Source organism: Podarcis vaucheri (genome assembly GCF_965113315.1).
Source record: "Podarcis vaucheri genome assembly, chromosome: 1".
NCBI lineage: Eukaryota > Metazoa > Chordata > Lepidosauria > Squamata > Lacertidae > Podarcis > Podarcis vaucheri.
In genome coordinates, this window is record NC_138759.1 from 86,491,909 (window position 1) to 86,513,446 (window position 21,538).

Below are 21,538 nucleotides of genomic sequence, written 5' to 3' on the forward strand. Positions count from 1 at the left end.
CTTAACAGTTATCTATATTCATCCCAAGATTAAGAGACAAATAGCAGCTGCTTGAAAAGTAAATTATAATTTCCAGCTGTTATATCTCCAAGCAACATCACCCTGCCCCATGCTATCTACATGTTGTGGGGAGGTTTGAAGCATGTTTGATCACATATAGGCTGTCTAGGTGAGAGCTGCCACCCTGGGTATTCAGGGTTCCAGCTGAAAGGAACAGCCTGTGACCATTCAACAAGCTTCCATACCCTGCTTCAGACTTTCCCTCCATGCAAGAGGACAACCACAAGGCAAGCACACAGCCTCACTCTCACCGCACATGGTTACTTGCATGGAGCTAAAACCTCAAGCCCTGTTGCTGAGGCTGCCATGGTACTCATTATGGATAACAGTGGTTCTGCAGGTTATGTATTAGCCTGCTCTGCTTACGAAAGGCTAGGATTGTTTACCTCTTTGACGCCGTAATTCCTCCAAGAGTTCAGTTTACATATAGTTTCCAGGAAGGGTTCAATATCAGGGCTGCTTAGCTTCAACAGAAGTGTTGTGTGGCTTTAAGACACTGCTTAGAAGGAAGCGCTAATAAGCATGCCTTGAGAAAGCATTGCAAACTGTACAGTCCCAAAAGGAAAATGTTGTGATTTCCTTCCCAAACATGCAGATGAGCACCAAAGGGCCCTCCTAGCAGAAATACAAATTAAAACCTTAAATGCAATTGCATCAAAAAGTTTTATGAATGGTCACAACTGGAAAGATAATAAGAAAGGAATTAGTTTATGTTTAATAAAATGCACAAACGTTATTACATTGTCAGTCCTGCCACTAGGCAGGCTAGTACCAATATGCAAGGGAGGGGAAGAATTTTGCACAGAATCTTGCCAGTGGTCTCTTTTTTGCTTGATGCAGAGTGAGACCTTCAACACCACTTTATATAATGGAAAAGAGCTTAACACAAGGGGGGTATCCAAGACAGCACCCCTGGGATGTGCTCCAGCAGCCAACACACAACTAAGACAGTGTTGATGTGCACACTATTGACTCAGAATATGCTTACATTTTAAAGCCAGAGTCCCATGTCTTGGTTAGCAGTACTTGGAATAGCTTCGGGGAGTATAAATGGACAGAATATATTGCCTGTAAGGGTATGGGATCAGGGCACCAACTCTGGCTAGGCCAGTAATCAGCCTATTAGGAAGCTGGCCCCACCACCCCCAAGATACTTAGCATAGTGCAAATGAAACAACAGAACTGGTTTGCCAGATGCTTAAGATACTAACATGCTGCATTGTTTCAGAACCAAAACTGCTCTTGCTTGCAAGGTGAGAGAGTGTCCCACGCAAATGAGCAGCCAGCATGTCTAACCGTGTGCCACCACACAGCCAATCTGCTACTAGGTCCTGAAAACTGATCAGGTTTTGGTATGGCTAGCAGAACTCTCTCAAAAGATGCACACACAAAAGTTGAGCCCAGTTTGAAAATAATCAAAAAGTTAGCTCCAGGGCCAGGGCCCCCCACAATGGCCAAGACGACTTGCAGTGCCATGCATTGAACGGCAGGACAAGGCACTGCACAGTGTCTACCCAGGCAGCAGCCCCCCTCAATTAGCAACAGGCTCCTCCTTTGTACTTGGAACAGGCTTCTTCAGGAAGTGCATCACGGCTTGCACCACTTTGTCGGGGGAGATGTTGTACACAGGGTGCGTAGGCTGCTGTTGGAGGGAAGGAAACAAACAGGAATTAAAGGTGAAACTCTGTCTACTCTCACCAGTTCCATAGCAAGAGAAGCCAAGTCTGTCAACTTAGGTAAGTTAATGAAAGCAAGTTATTTAAGGATATATTTCATGGCACTATGTATGGAGCTACAGGAGTCTGAAGCCCAGCATCCTGACCACTGAAAGAAGTTTTTATCAGCTCCGCTGTAGCTTTTGAGAGTTTACTAGAGGTTATCCACATATTTTCAACTTTGAAGGGGTCATTATCCTTGAGCAGTTGCCAAGGCCTCAGCACCAACCCCGGGCTCCTTCCCATTCTGCCACCACTTGCTTGCCAGCCGCTCAAGTGGGCAAGCAGCAACACCAGCAAGGAAACACAAAAACCCTGGCTCCCTGCCCTCCCCTCTAGCTGGAGGTAAGGATTGTTCCTTATCACTGCCTGCCTACCAGCTGTTGCAGTGACACAACAAAGGAAAGGGGTGGTTCCACAGAAAGGGCATCTTGCCAAGCCCCGCCTCCCAAACCTGGAGCTGGCCTTGTTCAAGCCTCCATGAGGAGACATTCACTGCATCATCATCATCATCATAGCAGCACTGGGGCAATCTCACAAGAAAATGCTTCTAAAATATGCTAAAGTGGGATGGGATCTAGGATATACAATTGATTCAGAAGATTGGAAAAAGTTTTGGGGGGAAAACATAAATGTTATGGTCTGCAATTCAATAAGAGAGAATTATATGAAGATGCACCACAGATGGTATACGGCAGCAGACAGACTAGCAAAAATGAATAGATTGATTATTAATAAATGTTGGAGATGCAATAAGATGAAGGGCACTCTATACCATATGTGGTGGACAAGTTCAGAGATCAAAAAATTCTGGGAAATTATCCATGAAGAAATTAAAAAACTAATAAAGGTTTCATATAGCAAAAGGGCAGAAGCATATTTATTAGGAATTTTGAGTAAGGATATCCCCAAAGATAAAATTAACATATTCCTATACGCAACAACAGCAGCGAGAATGTTGGTGGCCAGTCACTGGAAAGGAAATAACATCCCAACAAAAAGGGAATGGTTAAGTAAACTATGTGAATATCTGGAGTTAGCAAAATTGAAGGATATAATAAGGCATAAATCTAAAACTATGGTACAGAAACAATGGGAATGCTTAAAGGAATATTTACACAAACAGGGATCAAACACGAAAGTTTGGTTGTGCTTAGACTAACCTTGTGAAGAATACAGAGAATACAAAGATTAGATAGACTATGAAAGAACTTAAGGAAAGGAAGTGACTGAAGAACAGATGTAAAGGTGAATTAGATAACCAAGAGACGTGTGGTGAATGCAGTGGAAGTATTTTATAAGATTTTAACTAGGATTTATATACTGTAATGCTTGAAGTATGAATTTGGAATTATTTCTCTTCATTATATTTTTTTGTTTGTTTCTTTTATTTTTCATCTTCTTTTCTAGTCTGCATTCTGGAAAATTGTGTAGATAAATGTTTTTATGTACAGTTATGTATTGTTTCTATTTCTTTGTTTCTTTTGTTTTTTTTGTATCATTTAATAAAAATTAATAAAAAGAAAAAAAGAGAAAATGCTTCTCTTCGAAATGTTCCCAGTGCAAGAGGGACATTTCCCCATGAGAGGAATAAGGAATGCACAATGAGAAGCAAAGTTCATAGTTCAAGGCTGTAATCATACTCGACGCATACCACACAGCAGGAGAATCTGGCTTGGGATGGAGGGTCATAGAAGAGAACGGGAAGGCTATGCCTGTTGAAAGCTCACAGACCAAAGGAAATCATATCTGGAGCTCACACTGCCTACGCAGAAAGACAAGAGCCTCAGCAAGCACCCCTCTTTCATTATACTTCCTATTCTGCCTTATACACATTGCTCTCTATCCCAAACCTCACTCCTTCCTCCTAACCTGTCAAGCCCTGTTATCTCAAACGCTGTGAAATTAAGCATCCATAGCCAGATGTTGAAGATGGTCAGAAATAACAAATTTTGTGGCAATTTCCATATTTAAACACGTAGATAAATGCAATTTTCATTAGATTTCCTTGATGAAATTTGGGAAATGAGATAGAACAGACTTGGAATGGATCGGAGCGGCACCTTCCTGGTCTGTGTCACTTTCACTTGGGTTCATTCCTAAGACACACACAAAACACACGCACAGCCACATCCTGGCATAGCTTACCAGGCGGTTCTCTGGCACTCCTAGCACTACTTCATGGAGAAGGTCCCCGCTGCCAAAATGCTGTGCTATCGACAGCCCACTGAGGCAATAGCAGGTATGGTAAAAATCCCGGAACCTGGCGGTAGAAACATACACAAGGCTGAGGTGAGTGAGAAACTGGAAGCCCAACGGTTCCACTTAGCCACCCTCTGGGGCACCCACTTGCTTCAGTGCAGGGTACCCAAAGCCCCAAGTTGGGTGCCAGATTAGTTTCCCGTAGTCGTCTTCTTTGTGATAGTCTTTCACCTTATAGTACAGTGGTACCTTGGTTCCCAAACGGCTTGGCTCCCAAACAAATCAGCTCCCAAACGCCACAAACACGGAAGTAAGTGTTCTGGCTTGCGAACTTTTTTTGGAAGCCGAACGTCCGTTTCAGCTGCTGGCATTGTTTCCGGGGCCAATCCGGGGCCTTGGTTTGCGAATGTTTTGGAAGTCGAAAGGACTTCCAGAACGAATTGAGTTTGGGAACCAAGGTACCACTGTACTTCTGTTGTTTAAAAAACTGCTTGTAAATTTAATCCCAGTCATGGGTATTCCTGCTGTATGCTTGAGCCACAAGTTGAAATTTTCTCAGTTAGGGTGACCAATGCTCACTTGCCCGGCTTGTCCAAGAGGCCCCCTGCAGGGCACTGGCAGCATAGTAGGATGTATTCTTGAAGCGCTTCCTGGTCAAACATCCAGTGTGTCATACTGAGGGCAGAGTCACCTAAAAGGAACAAACACCCCAGTAAGAGGCTAACACTTCCACTGGAGAAAGAGCAGGCCAACAGGAAGACACCAAATGGAAGACTGCACTCCCTCCCTTTTTCCGCTTTGCAAGGGCGGCGCTATGGCCACCCACTTCCTGGCCTTGTCCTCACAGAAGCCTTCCATTTTTGCTATCGGGCAGTCATTTCCTTGTTCCTTAATCTAATGGGAGAAAGCAAGTGTTCTCAGAGGACAGCAAGCAGATAAGAAGCAGCAGCTTGTGGAGGGGATGGAACAAGGAAAGGTGGAAGGGAAGCACACAAGGAGCATGTGCTGGCAGAGTTCATCTGAGGCAGTTAACCTAATAATAGAAATTCATTGCATCCTGCGAATAGAACTCTGTGTGTTGAAACTGTCTCCTACATCGGTGCAAAATGGTTCATCTGGCTAGTATTCCAGCTCTGAGGTCCGACAGAAGAAGGTTGCAGAGTGTGCTTTCATTTTGCTTTTAAAAGCAACATAACCCCTGCTCCCTGCTATTGTCACTTTTAAACCGTTGCCAACTCCTACAGTGTTAGCGCAACAGGGATATTTAGGTACATGCTGGGCTGGTATGCCAAAGGAACCGGTAACCCTGCACAGATATGCTTATAAACAAACCACCATGCCCCACATCGCTTCAGACTGGTCCTCTGACACTGGCCACATCCAGAGATTTCAGGAAGTTTTAAAATCACAGAGCATCAAGCTAGCACTGTATGTTCAATAAGCGAGGAAAGCGTTGGAGATTTCCTTGTATGTATGGATGCCATGACTATACTGCTTAGTAACTAACCACAGCCCTATTTTTCCATAGATGAGTAGGTCCTTTTAAAATTAAATTATACCCTGATACATCTGTAAGCAGAGAGTTCTGTGGAGCAACTGTGCATTATAATATATATATATTATATTATATATTATGTGTTGTTGTGTTAGATATCTTACCTATTATATTGCCCTCTTGCATCTAGTGGAGAGAGAGGCAAGAAAGGAGGGCATCCACCCCTTTTGCTCATAAATCACCCTCCTAGGAACCCCCCTCCCCCAAAAAACCCACCCCAGTTTAGGGTGATGGTTGTGCATTAAAGTGCAGTTATTGCTTGGGTCCCTTTTGCCTCTCAGAGTGCAACTGTCACATCAGCTGCCCATCAGCTTCACAAAATCTCTGCAACGGCAGCAGTTAAGTGAAGGGGAGTTGGAAAGTTTGGCTGTGAAGGTGTGGGGAGGCAAGCATGAAAAAGCAGGTGAATGAGGGACATGGGGGGGGGGAGTGGAGGGCAAGTACTGAGGAAGAATGGCACTGGCACTCTTTGACACAATGACAGTTTTCATAGGTCCCCCAACAGCTTTGTTATTTTCAGCCCTATGACATGTTGATGCTGGTTCTATTGTAACAGTGAAAGGGAGATTTTTTTTTTTAGTTTCCACAAGGACAGAGAATACAAATGCTGCAGTGGATCACATCTTGTGTCCTTGTGTCTTAAAGCTCACGCTAGGCTCTTCAAACGAAACACTCCACATCTAACAGTTTGGGGGTGAGAGGAAGCAAGTGAGAGGGGCAGCATACCTGGGGAATGGTGGACCAGCTTGCAGTGCTCAGACTCACCTTTGGCATGCAGGGCTCGATGTAAGAGAGGCAGCAAGCCAGCCTGCCAGAATGAGTAGCAGCCATCTACCAGCTTGTTACAACGGCCCTGAAACCCTCCTTCAAAACGCATCTGGCGGCTTGTAACCCAGTGCTAGCAGGAAGAGAAAGCAAACATCACTATTGCTCAGTGCAGCCACAGGACCTGCTACACCCAGCGGATATATCAATGGAGGGAGCCACAGACAACTGCAGTCCCCTAGCACAGTCTGAGGGCACACACCCGTCCCCCTGTCCCCTTCATGCTTCATGTGTTTCCTGCAGCAAAATCTAACATGTCCAGGTTGCCACGGAAAATATGAAGGGGTTTTCAATAATTAAACTAAACGAGGAAACAAGCGACCAAGCAAACCAATAAAACTGGGAATGAGAAATTACTGTACGTTGGTGAACATCAAGAGATCATGTTTCTATCGTATGAATGGCCCAGAGATCCTGCCATTTCAGGTTTGAATCAAATTCTTTCTTTATTTCCCGGTGCTGCACGTATGCACGGTTACATGCCAGCTAATCACGCATCAGTGGGGGATGCCCGTATTTAAAGACAGTTACAGACAAAATGGGGTTTCACGATATTATGAAATAATGTTAGAAATGGTACGTGTTTCTTTTTAATCAATTAATTCAGCGCTCAAGGGAATGATTATGAATATGTGCTGTGAATGTACAGACAGACACTTTTAGGGAGAGCATAAGAATGGAAGGGGCAGGGCAAAGGGGGAATCCCAATCCCAGATACTGAAATCCAGTGGGATCCTATGTTTTGGCATTGTGATGGCTATGACAGTGCCTTCTGCACTGATAAAGCTCCATTTAGAGTGCCTCTTCCACAAAGGAAAAGGGTTCCTTCATTTGTAGAAGAGGCGGCAAGGGATTTTCACTGGTTACTCTGTGCCACCCGCAATTCTGCTCTGAAGGGTCCCCTGACGCTCTGGAGCAGCTTTACGGGGAATGCTAAAATTCACTTCTCCACCCATGAACAGTGGTCTGCTCATGGGAGCTCTGGATATGAGCCATAGTGAATGTTGAAACAGCAGCACAGAGAGAATTAGAACCAGGCCTGGCAAATGGTTACTTACCAATAAGCTTTTCAGATTCAAGACATGCTCACTTTTCAGAATGACCAGCGCTGCCAGTCCACAGAAAGTGTACCCTCCGTGGGCCTCCATGCCAGGGACACCACCGATCCCACCCTCCCAGTTCTGACATCTAATGCAAAACACAAAAAGAGGAAGAAAAAAAACACAGGATATGTTTTGTTGTCCACAATACAACAATTATCTTCCTGCTCGTTCTCTAGACTCCTGCTGCTGGGCAGGTAACTACACTTAAACTTGGCAACCAAAGAAGCACTGGGTGTCCAAGGCCAAACAAGAGCTAAGTGTTTTCCTACCTTGCTATCCAGTCCGCTGTCCCTTCAAAGAGAGTTGGTGTGATGATGTTGGTAAGCGAAGCCACCGATGCAGCACAATACGCACTCCTGAGATTTAAATATGAGACTATTTAACTTCTACACATGGATGAAGAATGATGCAAGCCGAGCTACTGATGTCAGGGAGACACCAGTCATATTAAACTGCACAATCCACCCAGCCATAACCGTAGAAATGTCACAAAGAGAGTACTTGGAAGTTAAGTCATTGTATACTCCAGACTTGGTTTTAATGTCTGAGCAAGCCTGAGAAGGCATTTGCTCAATGAAAACTCAATCAGCTTGTTGGTGAGGGTGGGAGGAGAGGGAGGGAGAGAGAGACCATGTTTTGTTTGTTTTAAAATAAAATTACTCTGGATGAGGCTATTAGAATGGAAGGTACACCAGGAGCTAAATTCAGAAGAGTTTACCCCAGTGCATCCATTTCTTTCCTTCCTTGATGCACCAAGGGACTGGTATCCTAGATTTATATTAGTAGCCAAGGAAAGATACTGAGCGGATTTCAATATTGTTAATTAAGACAGAAAAAGCCTTGCTCACAACATTATTCATTGAAATCCCAGGGGAAGAAAAATAAAGGTTACATTCTTCCCTGAAAGAAGAGCCAGAGCTTCATTTAAAATGGTTTGTCACAGCAAGCCACTGTACAAGTTGAAAAAGATTTTCTTCTTCAGCTTTAGATTCTGCTGCACCAAAACAAACTCTGGCCATGTCTGCCATTCTTTCCACATGCAAGCACTTCTCTTGAACTGCAGCCAAGGACTGCCTTTTCCTGCCCCCTAGAGGGGCAAGCCAGGAATATTTAACATCACTTACAGCTGAAAGAAGCAAATAATGGCTCCCATAATCTTCCTAACATTAGAAGCCAGGTTCTTATTCCTCCACTGAAGTTTAGCTACACTATTACAAAACAGGATTAATGCTTGCTGTGCTAAGACAAAACTCTCTACGAACACCATTGCTACAAAAATTTCATCAGAACCCAAAGCTGCTGCTGAGCATCACATGAAAGAAATACTTGAAACATTTCCAACACACCTGACATCCACCTCTCCCCCTATGTGCATGATGAAGGAGCCATCAGGCTGCTTCAGGGAATACAAATAGTCCAGAAGCTTCTCTCTGAAAAAACAATAGAGAACATTTATCCCTATTAAGAGGGGGGGAAACAACTGAGATGCTGGAAGACCCAACCCACATGAATGAAAATGCGCTTCAGGATCATCTAGGCCAGGGGTTTTCAGTTCTTCGCTGGCTGAGGAACCCCTCCAACATGTCATGATGTCCTATGGCAACCCAGCCCCCTCTCCCTACCAATAAGAGCCCCCCGCCAACTTTCCCTCCAAAAAAGCAGGTTCCACAACTTCTTCTGACTTTGTCCCCACCACGGTGTTTTCATGTTAAGGTAAAACCTGCTACTCCATTGCCCTGGTGTACAAGCCTAAATAAAAGAAATACATCATCTCACACAACCTGCATGTTTGGACCCACAGCTCCCAGAGAGAGACTGGCTGGTGTCACATGATGCACTATGGGACTAGATCAGGCTGTGTGTGACTTGTGGTCACTCCCACTCTTTTGAGTGGGGACGCCTGGCTGGTGCAAGATGGGAAAGTGATGTGTGCCTGAGGTGTACGTTGGAATGCCTAGCGATGAAAGTGGACTCCAAAGGTTCTGCAGAACCCTGGTTAAAAACATGAACCTGGACTAACCACCTAGATTCATTTTTTCTAAATATGGAGCTAACCCTTCTCTAGCCCTGGAGTGCAAGAGAGGCCTGAGCGCCAAGAAGAGCTTTGCTCTCCTTGATTCAAAGCAAAGGAAGCTACCAACAAGTGGACGGGAGGCAGTGTGGTGGATGTAGACACCAAGCAGCACATTGTGGCAAAGGCTGTGTTGGAAAAGGGCCACCAGTCCAGCTTACCAGCTAACCTTTCTTCTTCAGCAAGTAGGAAGGCTGAAGAGGGGGACAGTGCTGGCAGACATTGCTCAAGAATGCTTCAGGCTTCACCTAACATCTTGGATCTGAGGGGGTCCCTCCTACGATTTTACCTGTTGATAACACTGTATGCCTCTTCAGTCCCAATAATGCAGAGAGCATTGACGGCTGCGTACGTTGGAGCAAGATGTGGGTACTGGTTTGGTCCCCCTCCAAAGCCTCCGCTGGGGCTCTGACAGCGGCTCAGGAACTGGCACACACTAGGCACAGAGGAAAGACCAAAGGCAAGCTTAGTTTTTATAAGCAAGAAGCATTTAAACACAAAACAAGCAGCACAGGGCCTTCCCGGGCTAAGAAATAAGGACCGCAGCTCTTATACTAGCAGCAGTGTTTGACACTGCGCCAGTGGCACTACAGTCCATTGTCACATTGCGCAGAAGGAAGGGGGAAAATGAAGCAAATGTACAACTCAGACACTAAATGAATTGGGTTGGATCTGGAGAAGCTGGACTCCGGTCAAATAATGAGGCTCTCGCACTTCCCTTGGCAGCCGTGTCCACATAAATCCCCCAACACACCAGAAGTTGCACCCAATAATCACAAATGGGATGAGGTACAGGAGAACTGCAGCAGAAAGCGAGGAACGCCTTGCACTTGCACGAAGGACCCCCTGGACTCTATGGAAGGGTCTCTCTCACCAGAGCCATCTAGCTGAATCTCAACAGCAGAACAAGCATTTTCCTCTGCTTTTGCTATGCTATTCCATTGTTTGTTATTGTTTTAATCCCAATATACACAAAGGTCTGTTGCAGGCGCCCTTTCCCAGGCTCTTCCCCTGATCTATTTTGGGACAGAAGCTGCGTACATGGAAGGTCTTTGCGATCAAAGAAGGGTTTGTCTCTTCCCTGCCTTAAAATATTGATTTGGGGCATCATTTTAATGACCTCCTGTAATTTACTTTTACTTATTAAGAAACAAGAAACACTGAGAACAACCCCACCCCCACAACAAGTCTTTTAATTTAAGATCAATGTACACACAATATATGTGTATATGGAAATGTTTGCAATGCAACTGCAGTAGTCACACATTGAAATGCAACACATCCAGCCCCAGACCAAGGGGGGGGGCAGGCCACACAAAGTGCAAATCTACTCATCTACAACAAATCTTCTTGTAGGTGGCAACAACACTGCAAAGCAGCATCCAGAGTGCCTTCTGGACATGCTGGTTAAAGGAACGAAACTCCTTTCCCTAATGGTTATATTTCGCAGCAACAGTAGCTCCCGGATACGGATCTGAACTTTTGAAAACCAATCAGGATAATTTAATGTATAACCAAGTTATACAGAACACATTGTATGTTCCTAAAGTAACAAAGCGACTTGAAATCTGTAAAGGGTGTTAAAAAGTATTACAAATATTACAATTTTCCCCAAAATTTTCACAAAAACAAGGTTCTTTTCGACATTTCCCAAAATTTTGCAACTCAAATTCTGCTCAAGCCAATTCCTCCTGGGTGAAAGCAACTCAAGCTTACTATTTTCCCCTCTTTCTCCTTACAAATTGCAAAACTTCTCTTCTTTGAAAAACAATTTGCAACCCATACTTCTTTCAAATGCAAAAAAACCTTCTCTCTCCTAACCACCACAACCCTTTCTGCAGACACAGATTTTCAAACCCTGCAGGGAATGGGTTTCTTTCTCCTAGTGGCTGAAGCTGATCTCTTACCACCACCATCTTTGCTGATCACAAGATGCACCAAAAGCTTCTACTTGAGGAAAAAGCTATTGAGAGGTCATTGTTGGAGCAAAGACAATGCACTGTTGTATTTCAGAAAATGCTCTTATGCATCATGCAGGGACATTGGGAGGTTAGCCCAGAGAGGCACACACTGTGCAAAGATAAGGAAAACTTCTGGAAGTTAATTTCTCCTATAATTTATAAGTCAAAGTTGAGCAGAAAGTTTTTCAGGTTATACTTAGTCCTTATTTCTCTAAATTTTGAGTTCTGAATTTACCTCCAAATGTCTAGAAAGGCAACTTTGCTAAATAGCTTGCTAACAAAAGAGAAACTCTGAAAACACATAATTCAAAGCTCTGCCCAAAGATCTTTGGTTTCTGAGACATCAACAGAAGCCGCCTGCATAATTTCTGAGCTTCTCAACAACGACTCACAGCAGTTATGTAATGACAATGCTCGGAATAAATGGCAAAGTGTTTTGCATGAACGGAAGTGAAATATAAAACAAATCTTACTCTGAAGTTACAGATTCTGGTATGGGTTCCTCAAGGAGTTCAAGGCTGTGCAAGATCCAGTAGCACAACCATGGGCGGCTGGCATCTAGACACTTGGAAGAGAAAACGACAGCTGTTAAAATCCATGACTGACACAGCTGCATTTGTTATACCCCAACAAAAGGAGGGCAAAGAAGGCGAATCAGAACTGGAAAGTAAGAGGTTTAGAAGGATAAAGGACACCAATTTATGAAGGGAATTTACATACCTCTTTAAGAATAGCTTCATTATTCGCACAATCCCAAGCTAACATGAGAACCTCTTTTCATTTATCACCAAATGGACAGAGCAAAAGACACGGGTAACAAATATTTAGCTTTCTACAACTGAAGTGGCTCCTAGATAATGGATTTAGCAAGGTCAACGGGAACACAGCCGGTGTTTCTATGGCCTACAAAAGTGCCCCTCAGTGAGACAGGAAAAGGAAGTCCCTTGATACCTCAGATTCCAGAGAAAAGTTAAAGAAACCTCAGCTGTAGAAAAAGCAAGGAGGATAATGAGCCATAATCATGTTAACCCACCATCAAATATTTTTCCGCTAACAGAATATAAGCAGGAAGGAAACAGTACAAACTCCCTCAGCCAGAAGGGATTACCTCATAGGCATCTGTCAGTTGTCTCAGCCCTCTCTTCAGGTAGTGGAAGTGTTTCTCTCGCTGCAAAACAAACCTGAAGGATAGACCAAAAGATATACAAATGATCAAAGAACTCATAAAGCCACGTAAGTGCTCTACAGCCATGTGTGTGTTTGTTTAACCCTCCTTTAAAACCATCCAGGATAGTGGGTATCTCATCTGAAGTCCATATGGTAATAGTGCAGAGAGAGACAGGAGGGAAACAGTGCAGATGGAATTGACAGAGGAAGTATTCTTAAGTTATTCCTAGAAGAGCAAAGGCCCCCAGGAGGAGCTGAGAAAGATGGGAGCAGGGAGAACATGCAAGACATTTAAGCAAAGATGAGAAGAGAGAGGAAGCCACTGTTCATAATTTTATAAACCTGTGATCATGTCCCTCCTGAGACATCTTTTTCAAAATTAAAGGCAAAACTAGAAGTGACATCATTCACACAACAGCAATTGTGTGTTTCTTATTTATTTTTTATTAGGTAAACAGCAGGAGCAAGGAGCCAATTTGGACCGGGCCCCTGGCAAGGGGATCAGACCCCTGCATCTGCTGTGGGTAGGGTTGCCATATGTCTGGAAAACTTTTTTGTCATATGCCAAAAAAAGCTCAACTTTGGGCAAAACTAAAAAAAAGCTCAACAACTCTTCTCTCTGGATTTTGAAATATGGCAACCCTAGCTGTGTGTATTGGAAGAAAAGCTCCCATTTGTGCCAGTCGAGGCTTTCCTTCCAATGCTAACCAGCAGGCATGGGGGCCAGCTCAGCACTATCCATTTTGTGATGGAAAGACCAGAACCATCTAAAGCAGGGGTCTGCAACCCGCGGCTCCGGAGCCGCATGTGGCTCTTTTACACCTTTGCTGCGGCTCCGGGGCGGATACTAGCGAGGGGAGGAGGAGCATTGTGTGCCCCGACACTCCCCACTGTGGCGGGTGCTGTACTGGCTGTGACGTCGCATGGGGGCGGTGAGTGCGTTAGTCACGCACCGTCCCGACGTCACCTTGCCGCCCACCCGCTACATTGTAAGGGGCATGTATGGTGGTCACTACTACATTGTAAGGGGCATGTACGCAGGTCACTGCATTGAAAGGGGGCATGTACGCTGGTCACTGTTTTGAAGGGGAGTGAAGAACACACACACAAAAAAGGTAACTTGTTAATTTAACGTTTATTTCTATGAGGAGGAGTAATTCGGAGGGGTCAAACAAAGAAATAATAAAAAAGTGACAAAAAAGTTATTTTTATAATGACAAGGATGACATTGGGCCCTCATTATTAATTATTATTTACATCAGGCACTGATTATGATTTATGGTACACTGGGGCCCTGATTAATTTTCTATGTCACAATGGTTTTGCGGCTCCCAGTTTTTTTTCCTTCGGAAACGGGTCCAAGTGGCTCTTTTTGTCTTAAAGGTTGCAGACCCCTGATCTAAAGTATTGTAAATATGAGTATACCACAACTCTGTATAAAGGCATTGCTTGAATCCTAAGAGAAAGGAAGGCAGTTCACAGGAAAGTCACCCAGTACTTCCTCACTATTGCAGCTACCTACACACATACCCCATTCCCCAAAAGCCTCTCCAGAAAGTTGAGGGCCCTCCTGAACAATGTGGGATGGGGTATATAAATCAGCAGTCAAACAAGAATACGGAGCAAATGGAGGAAAGATTGCATGGATACAATAACTTACTGCGCGTCGTGATGATTTGTCTTATAAGCATCAAAGACCTCTTGGACTATATCTTCTACTTTTGTCTGCAACAAGTTAAAGGGACAAAGAAGAGGTACAATAACTTTGGGTGGGGAGGATACAGAGAACACTATATGCTAGCATTTACTATTACTATTATTATTAAAATAATTTCTACACCACTTTTTTCAAAGGTCTCAAAGCAATTTACTATGTAAATTAACATGCGAGACAAAACATTATAAAATATCAAAATAAAACATTAGAGATGGACACATTTAATGCAGCATATGTAACAGGAAAGCAAAATATTTTCTTAAACATAAAAACACGACAGGTAAAAAATCAGAATGCAAGAACCCCTCTGCACTCAGAAGACAGCACTATTAAGAAAGAAGCATCACAGCACAAATGGAGCAATATGGCATGGCATGCCAAGAAGAAAAGTGTCTACGGCAGCTGTGAGAAATTGTTAAAAGGGTGTCAGAGTTCAAGAGGGCTGCTGCTGTTCCAGTTTAAAAACAACAACACAGAGGCTCGTAAAAGAAGTGGATGGTAACAAATAACAAGCTATAGCTCCTTTAGTATATCACATTACACAACTGCTGCCCCTGAGGAAAGGCCACAGATGAAAGGCAGAATGTCCCACGTTCAATCCCTGGCATCTTCTAGTCCAAAATTAAGATAGGCAGCACTGAGATAGATGGGTCAGTGGTTTGACCAGGTCTAAGGTAACTTCCTATGTGCCTGTGGTTCAGTGATGCAGCACCCAATCAAAAAGGCTCTTCTGCTCCTCCCAGGACATCCCACCCATGTAGCACTGTACAGTATGCACAACCCAGGCTGATCCTGGGGGGGGGGGGAAGAGTTGACCACAAGCACTTTCCAAGAATCACTGAGGGTTTTAGCACCCGTAGGAGCACATAGCTAGAATCAAGACACATAATGAAGCCCTCCACCCATCTCCTCAGTGAAACGTACCATCAAACAGAATGCATGGGAGCAAAATCAATAGTTGGTATGATAGGAAACATTAGATTAGATCACATACAGTGGTGCCCCGCAAGACGAATGCCTCGCAAGACGAAAAACTCGCTAGACGAAAGGGTTTTCCGTTTTTGCGTTGCTTCGCTAGACGAATTTCCCTATGGGCTTGCTTCGCAAGACGAAAACGTCTTGCGCTTTTTTTTTTTAAAGCCGCTTGAAGAGGCGCAGTTGCGACGGACCGTGCTTCGCAAGACGAAAAACATCACAAGACAAAAAGACTCGCGGAACGAATTATTTTCATCTTGCGAGGCACCACTGTATATATTTAGGCAGCGGAGGACACAACACTTGCAAAATCTTGTTGTGAGGACTCCATTTGGATAGAACGGAGTCATTTTTAGCACATTCTTCCATCTATATATGTATGGAGAAAGAGAGAGTAACTGGCAACAGTGAGTGGAGGGCGTTTCGCCATGGAATGAGAAACTTGCAGGCTAATAACTTACTGCTGCCATGCTAATCTATATTAAGCTAAGCTCTGGCTTCGTTTTCCCGCCACCTTTGCCATAACTGTCTGCCAACACAGTGACATCATGAATTGATATATTATTTGTGAGACACCACCACTTCAGTAAGGAGCATCTTAAAGGTGATGGGACTTTCTGCTGACAAGGCAAGGACTTGTTCCACCTGCCTTGCCCCACCCTCCAACCCTCAGAGCCCTAAAAGCCTTCAGAACGCAGTTGCTGCCACGGGCATGATGTGTATGCGTCTTCTGATGAACTGAGTGGAAGTCTGAGTCATGGGGATAGAGAAAGAGTGTGTGTGATTTCAACAGTGCTTAGTTTTGTTTTTGGTTGTTAGTTTGTTAATGTTCACATTGAGTTGTGGATTGTGAGTGCTGCAATGCTTTGTGAATCTTATAATATAACTTTTCTTGTGGTTGTGCTGTTTAGCCTATTTTTTAAGTGCCTTTGTTAATAGTGTTTCATACAAGGTGGTTGTTTTACTGATGATTTGTTAAATTATTTTGTATGATTTATGTTGTAATTGGGATGTTTTACTATGCTATTACAGTGGTACCTCAGTTTTGGAATGTAATCTGTTCCAGAAGACTGTTCGAGTTCTGAAACGTTCGAAAACCGAGGATACAACAGCTGACAGCTAGGCCTCAGGATCTTGCACTCAGCAGAAGCCGCATGGCATGTTCGACTTCTGAGGCGTGTTTGGAAACCAAAGCAATTACTTCCAAGGTTTATGGCGTTTGTAAACCGAAATGTTCGTCAACGGAGACGTTCAAAAACCGAGGTACCACTGTATTTGTTAGCCGCTTTGTGATTTGTATGAGTGAAAAGAGGCATAGAAATATAATGAATGAATTGCTTAATGAAAGACGGACAATGGGGAAGAAGTGCAAGAAGGAGAGAAGCAAGGCAGCAGGGTATTTAAACACAACCACAGGGTTCCAGATTTCTCCCTCTTCTCTTAAGAGGCTGCTGCTCCTCCAGCTCCCAACAAAAGAAAGGGAACTGCTATGAAGCATGTATGGGGAAGTGGAAGTCATTGGAAACCAGGCTCACTGAGAGAGGCGGAGGGGAAATAGCAAGGGGAGACAGAGAAGAAGAAGCTCAACACATCATAAGGTTGAGTGTAATAGGTGAGGAAAGGTTCTAGGAACTAGGAGTTGCAGAATCAGTGCAAGGTGTGTGCATGAACACGCTTAGTTTTAATAATTTGCCTATGCATGAAAGCAGCCAGGGTAAGCTGAAGCCAGCACTAAGTGCTCGGCAACAGAACAGGGAAATATGTTAGGTCTCTGACCAGCTCATGCTGTATTCCTACTCAATGGCTACATGAACAAAGAAATCCACATTGGCATTCACATCCTTATTCCACAGCTCACCTTAATTGGGGCCACAAAGCCTCAATTGACACTTTCCTGCTCTTTTGCCCTGGTATCTAATGTTTTCTCACTGTCTCAGATTTGAAAAGTGCTGCCTTCTCCATTAAAGGTCAGATTCTGGGGAGAGATAATGAGCAGCAATCACCCCTCAGGGATGTCTCAGGCCTCCAGCAAGGAAGAAAGTCCAACTAGTAATCATGTTTACTGGATGACTGTAATTTCAGCTGCTTTGGTCTGAACAGTGGAAAGCGGCAAGTGCAACTAAAATCAGAAGCAGGCCACAAAATCCAAGACTACATCCACACAATACGTTTAAAGCAAATGACATCTCCGCAAAGAATCCTGAGAACTCTGATTCACCTCTCATGGAGCTACAATTCACAGCACTTTTAACTACAGTTCACAGGATTATTTGGAGGAACTCATGTGCCTTAAATGTATGGTCTGAATGCAGCCTAGTATAGCACATCAAATGCATTCAGTTTCTAATACAAAGAACTATTTTGCCAGCCACATATGCTTTGACTTTAGCAAATTTCTTTCCAGAACCTTAGGAAAGGCAGTTGGCTTCCCCTCAATTTCAGAGCTTCTCTCAAGGATTGAGTACTATTTGGAAGGGAAGGGGTCAAATGAACTAAGCAACTGAGTAACTTTACATAAGTTCCTTTTGCTCAGCTTTGCAGCTATAGAAACCATGACCATCAAGAAAAAGATGGTCAAACACTATCGGTTAAGCAAGATTTATAAATAATCATAATTTGTTCATTGTCCCGCCAGTTGAACTTCAAATAATGAAGTATTTCCATGACTAACAGGACTTAATTAAAACCAGTAGAAGGATAATTTAAGTCCTATAAACTCTAGGATAGTCATTTCCATGATTTAACTGGAAATGATTTACTGCTTAATTCTTTTACAAAACCAAGCAAACCAAAGGAAAATCATAACTATTAGTGCTCTACTCAGCTGTGTCTATTCAACACTACTTATCCATTTATGCTCTGATTTTACACAAGTAAGTTTGTTAAATCTCTGTCTTCTATAGCCTGTCTTCCTGAGCCAAAGAGCTCAATTCTTATGAAGGGGCATACCTGGCCACGCCCATCCAACTTTTGCACAATTAAGAAACCAGTGGTATTATGTCAGAAATATGAATGACAGGCTTTAGCCTAATGAAGTTAACAGAACAAGTGGTTTGAGACTTGCAGCTTTGGAATACTTTTAATTGTCCTGTCTACCAGTGGACTTGGTGAATACTGTGAGCTGAATACTACATAAAATATATGCAACAAGGTGGTGTACAACATGAGAACATAAAAATCTACTGGATTACTACCATTTTGCCATCTATATTTCTGAGGGAAAGTATATGCAGGTCTTACCACACAATCACCATAGGAAGCAGGTCTAGCAATACCTATCACATTTTCCACTTAGAAAAATGGGTCACCTTACACAAAGTCAGATGACTGTCCAACCAGAATTGAAGAACAGTCAGCCCAAGGGCAGGTAGAGGTCTTTCCTCTCACTGATTAATTCCAGAAACTGAGAAGAACTTGTATATGTCATGGATATGCCCTACTAACTAAAGCTCAACCCCCTTTATCCCCTCCTGGTCAATAATTAAGATGTCTTCCACAGAGAACAAAAGGGATATAATCACTGAAATACAGAGACCTTTCAGCAGGTAACTTGAATGCTTAAAATATATCAGTAAATTGCTCCACACATTTTACTAACACAACAAAATTGTGATGTGATTGAAAGGACGCCTTTGATTGATTCCACAGGGGTAGCCATGTTTGTTTGTTGGTGAATCAGTTATGTCTGTTGCTTGCCCTTTCTTAAACACAGTTCCTCAATACAATACCACAGCAGCAACATACATACATGTACAACAAAACTGCTGAGTGTTCCACTATATATTGAGAAAGATGTAGCCTTACATTTAGTTCAGTGTTTAAAAAACACACACACCATATTATATGATGGAGGACCTGGGGCTAGCATGCTTTGAACTGTTATCCTATGGAGCCTTGTAACTTGCTGATCACCAGAAAGTCCTTTTCTCAGAGTCCTGATAGTGTATTGCAGCCCTTCTGCCCCCAACCTCTGAATTCCAAGCCTATGTCCTTGCTCCTCCGTGAGTTCAAGCCTTTTATCTCTTCACCTCTTGTTGTTCATGAGCGCTCAAAACATGTACATCAGGATGATGCCTTCCCATTATCTGCTGTTTTAGAAGCATCATCCTCCACAGTATGACATTGACTTTTCAAAGGTCACGTAGTTCCAAGGCTACCTTCCCCCTGAACATTGCAAACAACATTGCTCCGTAATCAAACCTGAAGCCAGGCGGGTCAGGAACTGCTTACCATGCAAATTTCAAACAGGTTTTATAAAGGCATAAAGTTACTAAGCATCACAGTAATTAGGCACTGGCAGGAATAAATGCTTAATCACTAAGGCTTATAATATTGATGTTGTATAAAATACCCACTTCTCTTTTCCTCAAAAATACTTATGCCTGAATTGTTAAAGGAATAGATAGAAAAGCTTGGGAAGAACTAACATTCTAGACCTTTTATCTCCAAAGATGTTAAAGCTTTGCCTGGTTCCAAATGTATCAGTCCTCACAACTTTTTTGTTTAAGGTTATGGAAGCAATGTCCTCCTACACAGCTTGGTGTTCCAGTACTTAAATTTAGAAATTCAGTGTTCTTCACTACCAATGAATTTCTAAATTTAAGTACTGGAACACCAAACTGTGTAGGAGGACACATCATTGTCACTGTGCACCTCTCAATTCAGTCTCTGACCTTACGTAGGAAAGAACCACAAAGGGATTCTAGTTGTGATTACTTGATCTGTCTGCACGATTGGGGAACCTGATAAAAGTGTCCATGACAGAACTGAGTAAGAAGGGTGGTGAGAGACAGCAGCTAGTGGAAAGGGAACTGGTGTGGGATGCAACCCCTTATCATTTGAACCCAGCACTCTTTATAACCATTGTTACCTTGCTTGTGTTTTTTTAAAAAATAGGCACAGTAATATATTTTTCTTTGACCACTTCTGTTAGCATACAAATAGGCAGACTTGAAAGTTGCAGGGATACAGTAAGATTTGGATATGAATAGGATGTGTGCCTATAACCAGAAATAGGTGTGAGCTGGAAGTGGGGAAGTTTGGCTGATGGAGATGGGGAAGCACCACTATTAAAACCACTCTGAATCTCCATTTGTCCCAATCTACAGATTCCCCAAAGGAAGTGGCGTCGAAATTCACAAACTACGAGGAACACCACGTTTTTCTCCTGTTTCCCCACAAACAGTTACTCTCTAACAAGGTTTCAAAGAACGAAAGAGGAGGTGCAAAGCGGTTCTCCAACGTGTGCAGACAAGGAACTCCATCGTGTGTGATGGGAAGCAGACAAATGGCAAAAAACAGAAGCGACTTAAGCATATTAATGAATTAGCTTCCACGGGCAATGGACTACCTGAAATGGACTTAAGGCGGCACATGGAGAAGTAGAGGCTAAACCGAATCCAACAAGATAATATACCTCAAAAAAGCCCCACCCCGCAACCCTAGAGATTCTCACTGTGCTGAACACAATGGATCTACAGGGCGGCCACCGGGGCACCGTTCTCTCTCCGCCCGTGCAGAGAAACAGACCGGACCCCTGAAGCCGCACGTCCGCGAAGTGCACCCTGGGAGTTGTAGTCCCTCTCCCTGGAAAGAGGGGGCGGCTCCCAGCCCCACCTGCTCGGCTGAAGTGAGGGTCCGAACTCCGTCGTCCTCCAGCCTCTCCCGGCCCGCTTCCGTGCCGCCCCGCCGGTAGCGTCTCCTGTCGGCGACGGGCTGGGTAGAAGCGGCGGCCGCCATGATCCCACAGAGCCGCTCAGCCCGCGCGACTGAGGCTGGCAGCCCGAGAGGCAGTGTGCTCAAGCCCGGGTACGGCGGCTCGCTGAAGGCAAGAAAGGTCCGGGCGCGCTGCTCTATTACTATATACTGTTAGCAGCTTCGCCCAAACGCGCTGGGAAGCGCCGGCGGCAGCGTCGGTAACTCACTGCCGCCCCCACGTGGCGCCTATTTTAAACCGCCAGTTTCGGCTCTCATAATGTGCCTCAGATGCGGCAAGCGACTGCTAGACGCTGTGATCCCAGGCGGGAATCCTCTCTCTCTGACGCAATGCGCCCTGCTTAAGAGCTGGAGGAACCACAAGAGGGATCCCTCAAACCAGTTTAACTACAGGCACTAGAGCTGTCCATGCGGCATGAAAAGGGAGTTCCCCTCCCTCTTCACAGACCAGTTTATTTAAAGGGGAAGTGGG

The 21,538-nt window shown here is 43.9% G+C and overlaps 1 protein-coding gene across 1 annotated transcript; it reads right to left on the reverse strand.

The window, feature by feature from the left end:
* Nucleotides 1-752: 752 nt before the first annotated feature.
* On the reverse strand, nt 753-21,168 carry LOC309527863 (protein farnesyltransferase subunit beta-like). The gene is made up of 12 exons (XM_082214848.1): nt 20,968-21,168; nt 14,320-14,384; nt 12,601-12,673; nt 11,966-12,057; nt 9,821-9,967; nt 8,807-8,890; nt 7,730-7,816; nt 7,416-7,545; nt 6,298-6,430; nt 4,557-4,668; nt 3,924-4,038; nt 753-1,702 (listed from the first exon to the last, which is right to left on the reverse strand). Exons 1-12 carry the CDS (start codon nt 21,088-21,090, stop codon nt 1,592-1,594), a joined length of 1,272 nt encoding a protein of 423 aa, XP_082070974.1. The 5' UTR covers nt 21,091-21,168; the 3' UTR covers nt 753-1,591.
* Between the last annotated feature and the right edge of the window lie 370 nt (nt 21,169-21,538).